General features: G+C 37.4%; 1 protein-coding gene across 1 annotated transcript in view; it reads left to right on the top strand.

Moving 5' to 3' along the window:
- EFEMP1 (EGF-like fibulin extracellular matrix protein 1) overlaps nucleotides 1-12,370 on the top strand; it is a 70,511-nt gene that overhangs the window by 6,852 nt on the left and 51,289 nt on the right. Inside the window, exon 5 of the mRNA XM_006159049.3 lies at nucleotides 3-209. Coding sequence (XP_006159111.1) covers nucleotides 3-209 — 207 coding nt within the window. The remainder of the gene's footprint in view (nucleotides 1-2; nucleotides 210-12,370) is intronic.

The following is a 12,370-nucleotide window of genomic DNA, read 5'->3' as shown; positions in this document are numbered from 1 at the left end:
AGCGAGGGGAATGCCAGCCAGTGGAGTGTTGCCTGGGGGTGGTTTTGTGGCCAGTGCTGCTGCAGTTGCTGGCCCTGAGGTGCAGACTGGCCGAAATAACTTTGTCATCCGGCGGAACCCGGCTGACCCCCAGCGCATTCCTTCCAACCCTTCCCACCGAATCCAGTGCGCAGCAGGCTATGAGCAGAGCGAGCACAACGTGTGTCAAGGTAAGCCTGACTTATTACACCAACAAGAACGTTCTTGCCAGTGCACCTCATGGTGAGGGTGACAACAGCTCACACTTATGGAGGGCTTTCCACATGCCAGACATTGTGCTACATGCTTTGTCTACACTATCACGTTTAATCAGTGCAATAATCCTAAGAGGTCATTGCTGTCGGTGTCATCATCACTTTACAAATGAGGAAACTAGCTCACATGTTCCTCCGTGTGGTTCCCAACATTAGCTGCTCATATTTAAAGTCAGTTGAGAGCCTTTAAAACTTCTTCACAGCAAAGCCATGCTCTAGCCAATTAAATAAGTGTCTGAGGGTGGGTTGCAGGCATCAGTAGTCTTAAAATCTCCCCATGTGATTCCTGTGCACAGCCAGGTTTGAGAACCAAAGTTCATATAGGTGGTAAGTGCAGAGCTGGCCTTCAAAACCCAGGCAGGTGGGTGCCAGGGCCACAGCTGGTAGAGCAGTGGTCGGGCTATTCATTTGGAGTCTGAAAGTGCGCTGCTGTCATGCTACTCCATCAATGTCCTGCTTGGGTTTCTCAAGTTCTTCTCATTGAACTTACCATTGGCTTATGTTCCTCATTTAGGAATAAAGAAATAGGACTCCTGCTTCTCATTACCTGAGGATGTCTCCCTACTCACTTTTATAATGTATTTCTTAAAGTTCTTATTTGAGCTCATTTCACTTATATCACTAGTCTCATGGCACTTTCTTCCTGGGCTTTTCTGTTTATTTTCACACACACACAAAGTGCATTATCGCTGTGCCTTCTAGAAACACCTGTAAAATCGTGCTAGGAAAGTGATAAGAATCTCGGGCTTTGAAGACATGTAGGATATTAGCTAACTGGACTGCACTAAGGGACTTTTGTTTTTCTTTTCCTGCTTAGCAATAGTTTCAGAACTGCCTGATGTAGAGATCGTGTTACTCAGATGGGGCCCTGGAAGCCCCCAGACCCCTTTGTCACTGCCAGGGGCTGAGTAGGTAAATTGGCATTACAGGACTCCAAGTCACCACCACGTAAGTGCATGGTGCACACCGGCCAATAGAAAGGGCCCAGCAATTCTTACCTTGGAACTGGTTATGCGTGAGGGGTTCGATTGGGATCACAGCTGCTACAGTAGGTAAAAGATGTATCTCCTCACACCCAGGGATACTGCTCCTTATTCACCAGTGCTTAGTTTTATCTTCTGTATAACAGATACTAGATTTTAAATGGCTCATAAATGAAGTAAGAAAACCTATCATGCTCTGACTTTTATTATTTTTATTTTGCAAATTTTAAGTACCAAACATCAAGAGCTAACCCATGCTGTGATGGTGTCACTTTTCAGAGGGCGCATCGTATTAGCATCTGTTTTGTATTACTGTCATGAGTCAGAATTCCAATATTGATGCTGAATGCTTCAGCATCTGCTAGATATTCTGATACTTCATTTAAGGATTATGTCAATGAGATAAACTAATGAGGTTATCCTTATCTATGTATATGGGTGAATACTGTTAAAACATGCCCTGAGTTTACTTAAGATACACCAACTGTTAATAGTCTTATTTAAATTAGATTGGAAGGTATGGTGGTATTTCTCCTGAAATTGAAAAGTTTTGCTAAAAAAATTTTTAAGTATCCACTTTTATATCCTGAGTCATTTCTAGCACTTCTGATGATATATATCTTTTTTATTTTCAATTGACACATAATACATGACAATAATACATGTTTATGGAGTATGGTGTGCATACACATGAAAATAAGGCGTGATGACCAGATAAGAGTGATGAACCGATCCATCTTATAATTTATCATTACTTTGTGTTGGGAACATTAAAAATCACCGCTTTTAGCTTTTCTGAAATACACATTAACTTATTGTTAATTCTAGTTACCTTACTATGTTATAAAACACTGGTTGATATGATGTATTTTAAGGGTAGTTGAGAGAAAAAATATACATAAATGAATGAATCATTTCCAAAAGTAGTTTGTAGTCCATCATTAACACTTACAGTTGAATTTAAGTACAATACCTGGAACTGAATAAAGAAGTTCTAGAATAAAATATAATCAAGACCTATGCCATGCATTGGCACAGTAGAAACTGTTGTGAATGATGAAAATGAAATCTTATTTTTCTCGAAAATATTTATACTACCTTACCAAGTTACTCTTCACATACTAAAACATTTATAATTCTTACTTCTTTGGGAATGTGTGTGTGTGTGTGTGTCTGTGTGTATATTTAAGGGTGTTTGTGCTTACTAGAGAGGGATAGAAAGTGAGACCCCCTCTAGGAGGGTGGTCATATTACAAACCTTTCTCTTCCATTTCTCCCTCCTTTCAGAATTTTGGGCACACTTGCACATGTGCTCAGCATGTTTTTCAGGAGTCTGGGTTGGGGACTTGAACCACCTAGCCAGCTGTGTGGGATACAGTCACCTAACCACCATGCCAACAGCTGGCCAGAATTTTTTTTTTAATCAACTAAACTAAATCAATTAAATGCCTTGTTTATGGAAAATATACATACTTGTTGATTGTGTACACACAGGGTGTTTCCAACCCAAACTATAATTCAGCCAATTTCTGAAATTTGGAATTGGGGTCCATACCATTGAAAGCTAGATTTAAAGTTTTTTAGATGACTTAAGGCTTAAGTTGGATTTCTTCCCACCTCACAATTGTGCAAAGTGCCCATAAATGTGGATTTACTTAATTGTTGATAAAAGGGGGGTTATTTCATATGATAACAACAGGATAATCTGTCTAGGGAATCTGACTAACATAAGTCGAGTCACACTTGTGCCCGTTTATTATTGAGCTAATCAAACATGCAATCCAGCTTCTTCTAATTGCCTGCAGATGTATGACATTCTCATTCCAGGCCAGCAGCACAAAATAGTGTTTTATAACCAATGTGAAAGTGTGGGGACCTCCGCTTAAAACAATAATGTGCTCTAAGGACCTATATTACTGACATCATCGTGGAATTGGAGGAGCCTTCTGTTTTAATAAAGATCTCCACTCCCTTTTAAATGTTGCATAGTTATTCCCAGTAATTCAAACACATTTACCATAGTTGGTTGGATTAGAATAAATGAATGCCTACAGATGAGTCATATTTGTATAAAAATTATTTCCTTTTTCCACATATATTTTTCAGCAGGTACATTTTATCATTACATAATCAAAAACTAAGGGCATATTTTATGTAAAGGTTGAAATATGTACCGTGTTTCAGTCTTAAAATCAATTGTGCTGTTGAATACACTATACCAATAACAGATGTTCCTAGTAATTTAAATAATACTACTAGACTTTTTGAATGTACACTATTTTTTATCTTTTATCCAGCTGTCCAGGTTTAATGGTTTAATGAAAACATGATAGTTCACTCCTTTTCATATATTTTCTGGGGTTTTCATTTTTTGTGCAAAAACCTGGGGCTGGAAATACAACATAACATTCAAATTTTAAGTCAAAGTGAGTAGTTCCTTTCAGGTAATTTTTGCCAAATGAGGGTGATGTGAGGGAGTCAGTCACACTGAGTGTATCACATGGTTGGTATTTTCCTTGGCAACTGTAAAATTTCACAAACATCATGTCAGTGTTACATACCTGGAGTGACATAAAGATGAATTTTAGAGTTTGTTTCCATGAGGTGCCATGGTGGTTAAGGGCACTGGACTCTCACATGGCCAATCACAGTTCGAGTCCCAGATCTGGTGGTTTGTTTTCTCACTTTCTCTCTCTTTTGCTCTCGCTCTGTCCCTCTCTGTTCAAATTAAAATAAATAAGTAAACAAATAAAGTTGAATAAAATAATTCTTTTTAAAAAATTTTTAAAAAAAGAAATTGTTTCCATGAGAGATAATCTACCTCAAAGACAACAGATACACAGCTATGTCAAAAGGAAGCTGGATGAATAGTAAATGTGTTAGAACTTGCTGATGGCTCACCTTTAGTGTTTTATGTCCTTATCACACAACCTCTATGTGATCCTCCTCGATAGAGAGGGAATTGAAATCACTAGTTAAAATCCAGAAAGGATTTTTTTTAACATTTTCCCCCTTCTTATAGGGGGAAAAATCAGTTGTAACTGACCAGAAAGAAAAAGGATCAGTTACCCAATCTGAAGAAATTTGTTCACTTAATTTCAAAAAATTAAGCATAATGCATTTTGTGTAGTTGGTAATTAAGCCTTAACTAAACTCAGTCATCTGTGCCATCAAGAAATGAAGTCAGAACCCGGCCACAGTGGCACAAGCAGTAATACATACTCTGCAATGCTGGCACCATGTGCAAGTCTCGGTTGACCTGAATTTTGCCTGGTACATATGTGTGCCCATGGTCATGGCTGGCTGGAAGGCTGCAAGGAGTGGGGAACTGTGGCATGACAAGCCCCTGTCAAGAGAGTTTCTCTCTCTCTCTCTCTCAAATAAATAAACAAAAGATGAACTCAGTACAAATGCCTAAAAGCTGTTATGGAGCTTTACAGAGTGCAGTATTATATAAGGTGTCACTGAGAAGTGAAAACATACCCTAGAGTTCCAAGTTTCTCCATCTACCAGGACCATTCTGGTTTGGAAACTAAAAGTCCCACATCCCTGGTACTGCTATAGTCAAATACGATGGTTGATCCCTAGAGTACCCTCAGATCCCAATCCCTTGCACTTCACAGTCAGCCATCATAAAGTCCTGATGGTCAAGCCATTTTTTTCAGGTTTAGGCACTGTTTGTCCAGTGAGATTACTTCTTAAATTTGTTTTTAACTTTCAAAAAACAAACTTCATTGGGAACCAGCAGTAAGCGTAATGGCTATGTTGCTGGACTCCCATGTAGTCGACCGCGGTTCGCATCCCGGACCCGGTGGCTTAAAACTCACGCCAGGCGCGTTTGCGTGCATGCCCAAGATCCCAAGAGGAGAATGGAGGAGAAGGGATTGTGGCATGACCATCCCCCCTGGGGGGTGATTTCTCGCTTTCTGTCTCTCTGTCTGTCTGGTGAGGGCACGTGCCCTATAGCAAAAACCTCTTTAAATAAATAAATAAATAAACCTCATTGATTTTTAAGTACTTGGACAGAGCCTTTGCAGTTGTTCAGATCCCACTGGCCAGTTTTCCTGTGAGCAGGTTTCCAGGGTGTCTTAGGCTGCATGGGGAGGCTACCTAGATATCAGCACATACATACTTAGATATATGTCTAAGTTAAGCTAGCTGTAAACCATAGTCAGCATACCTTTTTACATTTTGCTTAGAAAAATTTTACCATGCAAATTAAATACCTTGTTGCAACTATTCATTTTTCAGTTTGCTAAAATTTTTATTTTTTTAGCCTTCAGCTGTATTTTCAATTATTTTATTTTATATTTATTATTATTGCCTGTGTGGAGGAACAGCTAAAACACTAAAATTGTTTTTTGTCTCTTATGAAGTCTAAAGGAACAAACAAAAATTATACTCAATGATTTAAAAAAAAAAACCTCTGGACTCTTAAAGACAGTCTACTATCTTCAAAACATTTCTTTACAAATGAAAGGATAAGTAAAATACTATTTTGAAAAGAAGTTATTATTTATGCATCTACCTTTAGAAGAAGAAACTTGAACTAACATGTATAGCATCTCAGATGTTAGGAATGGCTTTCTTTACTTCTTTCATTTTAAACTTAAATGACCTCAATTCCAGAAGAGGATTTATAAATTACAGTGTAATCAAGTGGCTTAACAAACCTTGCATTGTCACTACCAAACAGCTTTCAAACACTGCCCTTCTGTTGATCCTAACTAATGTTCTTAGGATCTCTGACTGCGTAGGTTAGTTTTGTGAGGAAATGCCTAATTTTGTTATGTATAATTACACAGCCTGGTGAAAAGCTTTGATCTCAGAAAATAGATATTTTGCAAAAGGAAGACTATAATTGAGTAAATTATGACATTAACCTTTAAAAAAGCAGGTAGTAAAATAAGCATTTAGCCTGCTTACAATTTCTCATTGTTTTTAGTATTTATTTACCTTTGAATACCTGAAAGTTCTCTAAAGTCATATAAATGGACAGGAATTCAGTTTTTAGGGAAAAATTAATTACTTTTAAAATAAGCTGGTGCAGTCTAATAGAGGTGAATGATTTCTTCTGAAAATCTAGCATTGTCTCATAATTTGCTTTTCAAAACACTATAGTCAATGAATTTCTAGTCAATTAATGCCATTTAAAAATATGCATTTGTGAACCGTATGTTTATGTACTGTTTCATACATGGTCAGATGCGCCCTTAAAATTCCTTCATAAAAATTAAATGACGGGAACCAGCAGTTAGCGTAATGGCTATGTCACTGGACTCCCACATAGTCAACCGCGGTTCGCGTCCCGGACCCGGAGGCTTAAAACTCATGCCGGGCACATGTGCGTGTGTGCCCAAGATCCCGAGAGGAGAATGGAGAAGAAGGGATTGCGGCATGACCATCCCCTCTGGGGGGTGATTTCTCGCTTTCTGTCTCTGTCTCTCTCTGTCTGTCTAGCGAGCGCATGCGCCCTATAGCAAAAACCTCTCCAAGAAAAATAAATAAATAAAATTTAAAAATTAAATGACAATCTTTCTGAGGTGGAAGGATAGAGGAAGTCAGTGTGATCACTTTTCTGCAGCAAAAGACTGTGCTGTGTAACTCCCTCATCCAGCAGTTCTCACAGTGTAGTCACTAGACCAGAGCATGAACATTAACTACTAACTTAGAAATGCAAATTCCTGGGCCCCATCCCAGACAAACTAAATCAGAAACTCTTGGGATGGGGTCCAGCAATCTGTGTTTAACAATATCATGATTTTGATGCCTGCTCGAGTCTCAGAACCAATGCCCTTATTTAATCTTAACTTCCAGAAGCTACATCCAGTTATATAAATCAGAATCAGGACTAGACTATTTGACATGAGACATGAGAAGTTGTGAAAGAAAAGATCAAAAATACATTTTCTACTTATAAGTTAAAATAATATTTCTATTTTACATCTCCTCCCTTTCTAATTGCTGTCACCAGTACTCTGATCTCTCTACATAGAGATAATGAGTCCTGGCTAGGACTGTGTCCTTGAACCAAGGGCATGATATCCATGATAGAAAGGAAAAGGAGGATCTTAACAGGACAACAGGAGAACATTGCATCCCTCAATAAAACCTGCAAATATAAAATAATGAAACTGTCCTTAAAATGTCAGCAGATGAAACTCTTAAATTATGTTCTTGTGATGGTAAGGATTGGGGTTATAAACCAAATCTCTATAGAAATCCCCCTTAAACTAAGAAAGGAAGCAATGCTACTTGGAAGTTCAGTTCACAAACAGCCACCAAAGGGAAGGAGATTGACTCTGACTTCTGCTATAAAGCATCTTTCAGTTACCAAAGTGACACGGCATCCTTCCAATATCAGGTGCCCAACTGACCATCTCATTCCACTCTGTAAGTCATCAGATATTTGAAGAATATTCACACAAGTGTCTTCTGTTCAATTTATATTTGATCAAAGATTTACTTTCCATCAAAGATAAGATTCTTGTTAAAACTAGTTAACACTTAATCTGTGGAATGAATTTCTCTCTCCACATAAACACACACACACAAAAAAAAGCAGATTAGAGTCAAATTGCAAGCCTGGGTAGCCTCAGGAATGTGCACTGGTACTGGCTCATTGTTTCTCCCGCAGAAAGTCTCAAGCTATATTCTCTGAAGTCAACAAGTTGTCCCTTACCGAGTGAAGATTGCCTTTGCACTTGTTAAATTATTGGCACGGTTTTATTCTTTGAAACCAAAGAGTAAACAAAGTCTGTCCCAAACATGTTTGATTTTGCACGAATGTACAAATAAGTAATTCATACCGCGTCTGAAATTCATTAGCATGCTGCTTTTTCCAGGAGGTAACTGCAAATTGCACATTTAAAAATAAAGCTGATCAAGAAAACTGCATTCAAATATTGGCAGAAGAAAATGCTGTCGTTGTAAGAATTTAGACACAACAGCAGGTTTGTAGCTTAAAGTGAAATGATTTGTAAACATTTAATAAAGACAAAGTGAAAAAAAATGACATGAAAGGAAGGCTGAGGGCCAAGATATTGGCAGCAGCACAGATAGTTTATTGCTGTCAATTTCATATGACCAAAGATTAAAAAGAGGGAGAGACAGCGAATCAATGTGATGTAAATGTGTATTCAATTGACTAAAAATAAAACGAGATTTATACTAAATCAAACTCTAAAACTTCAATTATCATTCAAATAATTGTATATCTATACTAGTCTAAAATAACCCAGCAATATTGCAAGTGAAATTGATCAAACAGAACACAAAGCCATTCAATTAGAGTTCAGAAAACTCAATCAAATTTGAAAACTACTTTTACTATGATCTTACTACTTTTTCTTTGATCAAGTCAAAGTAGAAGGAAAACGCGATCCTTGTCATTAGGAAATTTGGCATAATCAACCCATGTGTTATCAAATAACAATAAAAAAAAAAAGGTTGGTAAAATAACACATGGGACATCACAAAAAGTACATGACAAACTGCCAAAAGTAGAAGATTATTATTATTATGTGACTACATAGTTTCATAATTTACTAAAATATGTGTATGGACAGAAGAGGAAAACTGCCCAGAAATGTGATCAAGGAAAAAAGTCTGTTTCTTCCCTGAAATGGGGCATTTAGGAAAGAATGATGAGAAGTTGAGAGATCTAATGAGGAAATTAGGAGGCGAACATTGGAGGAAGTAACCATCTGGCCACCAAGCAGCACAAGTGAGAAGCAACACTGTGTCCCAGTTTCATCTGTCCTAGGACAGCTTCCCAGGACAGGTCCCCAGAAGCAATGTGCTAATGCACACTAATGCCATCAGGTGAGAGACCAGTCAAAAAGTACAAGTGATGCTGAACCTCTCTATCCAGCAAATATCTATGACTGGTTCCATCCTCAGGAACTCTGCCCAACAAAGTGCTGCTGAGTTCATGTAGCTCTGCCTATACATCTTTCAGAACTATGTTGTGTTGTATTTATTATCGAATAGGCGCTTCTCAACAAATGTACTTTTCAGTAAATGTGTTTTGCTTGTTTGTATAAATAGATGGTTTTTAGTCAAAGGAGAACTCAGACTTAAAGTTAAATCATCTTTAAACATGTGCTAACGAGTACCATGTATGTATGAGGTATATTTCCCAACTATAAATGTTATAAAATTTCAGTGTGCTCCATAGTTGTTGGAAGAGACTCTTTATTCCTTTAATAATGGAGTTCTTATATATCTCATTCCAATTTTAAGCTTCAGCTACTTGAAATAAGATCCATAAAAACCTATTTTATTTTATTTTTTAATTTTGCCAGACGGTGCATGCACTTGCTAGAGAGGGACAGAAAAACAGAAAAAGGAGAAAGCATTTCCCTGTAAAGTGTGATCATACTGCAATTTCTTCTCTGTTTCTCTATCCTGTCAGGATTTGGGGCATTCATGCACAGGTGCCCATTGTGTTTTTCAAGCTGCTGGGTCCAGGACTAAACCTTGCAGTCAGCCATATGGGATCTAGCTGTCAATAACCGTGCCACCAGCTGACCCGGGAAAATGCATTCTAAATGCACATGTTTACCTATCACGGGAGAATAGGGCACCTTGGACAGCTACACTATTTGATCACCAATGAATTTCATTAGATAAAGCAGGAAGAAAGCCTTGACAAAACAGAAGTGAAACTGCTAAACCCTAACCTCTGAGGCTTTGTCATTTTATACTTCTGCAGCATCATGGTCATTTCTTTACTAATTTTTCTGAGAGACTTAACTAGATTTCATCTTGACCCACCTTTGTATTTTATACTAAAAAAAACTGAATTTTTAGCAACATTAACTTTTTAGAAAAACCATCATAGAGTGGATTCGAAATAATAACTTACGCAGGACTGAGATAGGCTTTCCAAACTCATTCGTCGGACTTTGGTAAATTATATAATCGGGAGGTAAAGCGGAATAAAACTCAACAAGCAAAGCAGACAATTCATAATGAGTTAAGCTTCACAGTAAAAGCTGTGGGCCCTTTTCGTTCAATTATTTCATGACCTAGAATATCAGAAGGACCCTAGTCTAGGGAGGATGACACAAGCTGGTAAAGATACAGGGCTTGTTGTGAACTTCAATTGTATGATTCCCCCTTCTTTAGTGATGGAGTAGAGGTAATCATAAAAAGAAGCGAAATAAAAGAACAAAATGTAACTGTGGCACAATTAAAGCAGTTAATGATAGTTCTGAAAAAACAGTAAGGATTATGTGGTGACTAGCTCATTCTTTTAAAAAAAATGTTAAATAGCAAAAGCCATTATAAGCTGTGAGTAAACTGAACAATCTTCTCATTGATTTTTCAACTGAGGCAGAAAAATGGATTGTGTAAACCTGCCAGTGCAATAATTTCCAATAAACCAGCTACCACAGGTGGTTAATAACCTAAACAGATTATCAAGATATCACTTTGTTATAAAGAGAACTTAGACTATTTAGTTGCCATTATAAAAACCTGGCCACAAAACAGTATTAAGGTTTAATATAGAGTTTTAAAGAATTATTAGAAAAATCTGATTATAATATGGAAGTCAAGAATAGGTGGATGACGTATGCATTACCAAAAATAATATAAATCTAATATACAAGGGTTTAAACTGTGTACTTACTTTGGTAAAATACAACTTTTTTATCTCAGATTAAGGGGACATTTGATAGTAACAAGAAAATATGGAAGGCTTCAGTAAGGAAGATTATATAAATTTTTGGCTAAACATGAATGGTGTTTGGAATTTACTCCAGAGCTCAAAAAATCAAGTAAAAGTCTTGAGAATTGAACAAAACTAACTGCAGGCAATGGGCCTCTCTATTTCCTGAGTGTAGACCTTGAATTAGGAAAAGAACAATCAGTTCAGATGCAAATTCTGCAAATTCCTTTGCAGTTGATTTGAAGAGCCTAAATTTTTAAATTATATTAATAGATAACACATGGTTGTTTTGTGAAAGCTATTACTCAGCAGAAAGAAAACATTGCTTCCCCTTTGAAAAAAACAATTTCTCTTCTCTGTCACAATTAGGTAAATCTCTATATTGGTTTTCCAAAGAAACAAAACCAGTGGGATACAGAGAGTCAAAGAGAAAAAGAGATTGACTATGTGAATTGGAGCTATGTAATTATGGAGACCAAGAAGTTCCACCTTCTACTGTCTGCAACCTGAAGAACCAGGGACGTCAAAGATGTAGTAATTCAGTACAAGGGAGTTGGGGGTGGGGGTTGCTGTTGGTATAAGTCCTAGAGTCCAGAGGCTTATGCACCAGAGATTAGATGTCCAAGAACAGGAAGAAGTGAATGTTTCAGTTCCAGAAGAGAGTGTGAATTCACCTTTTCTCTGTCTTTTTGTTCTATTTGAGCTCTCAATGGATTGGATTATGTCCACCACATTGATGGGGTCTATCTGCTTTACTCAGTTTGCCAATTCAAATAAAACACTCTCACAGATACACCCAGGGATTATATTTTACTAGCTAGCTGGGCATCCCTTAACCCAATCAAGATGGCATAAAAAATTATCATAATCTCTTTTTTAAAGAGTTAATTTTATTTACTTATTTATTATTATTATTTAATTTGGCCAGAGAGAGACAGAGAGGGAAAGTGAGGAAGCAAGCCACCAGGTCTGAGACTCAAACTGCAGTCAACCATGTGGGAATCCAGCATCTTAACCACCACACTACCTGCTGGTCCCCCTTCACAACTTCTTAACCACAAAGATTATAATTGGGTAACTGTAATCACTAAAAATTAATGACATAGTATGGCTTGCCTATTGACTATTTTTAAAAGTATATACAACATATGGGGCCCCACAGGTGCTGTGGTGGTTAAGGGCACTGGATTCTCACATTCCTGACTGCGGTTTGAGTCCCAGATCTGGTGGCTTTCTCTCTCTCTCTCTCTTTCTCTCCTTCTCTTTCTCCCTCCCTCCCTCCCTCTCTCGTCAAATTTTTAAAAAGTAAATAAAATTAAATAGGATAATATTATTTTTTAAAAAGTGTATACAACATATTATAAGGATGAAACGGTGAGACAGTTATGGGACTTCTCTGGCTCCTGAGTTGAGGAACT

This window comes from Tupaia chinensis, unplaced genomic scaffold (assembly GCF_000334495.1).
Source record: "Tupaia chinensis unplaced genomic scaffold, TupChi_1.0 Scaffold000622_1, whole genome shotgun sequence".
Taxonomy (NCBI): Eukaryota; Metazoa; Chordata; class Mammalia; order Scandentia; family Tupaiidae; genus Tupaia; species Tupaia belangeri.
This window is presented reverse-complemented; position numbering and strand designations above follow the sequence as displayed.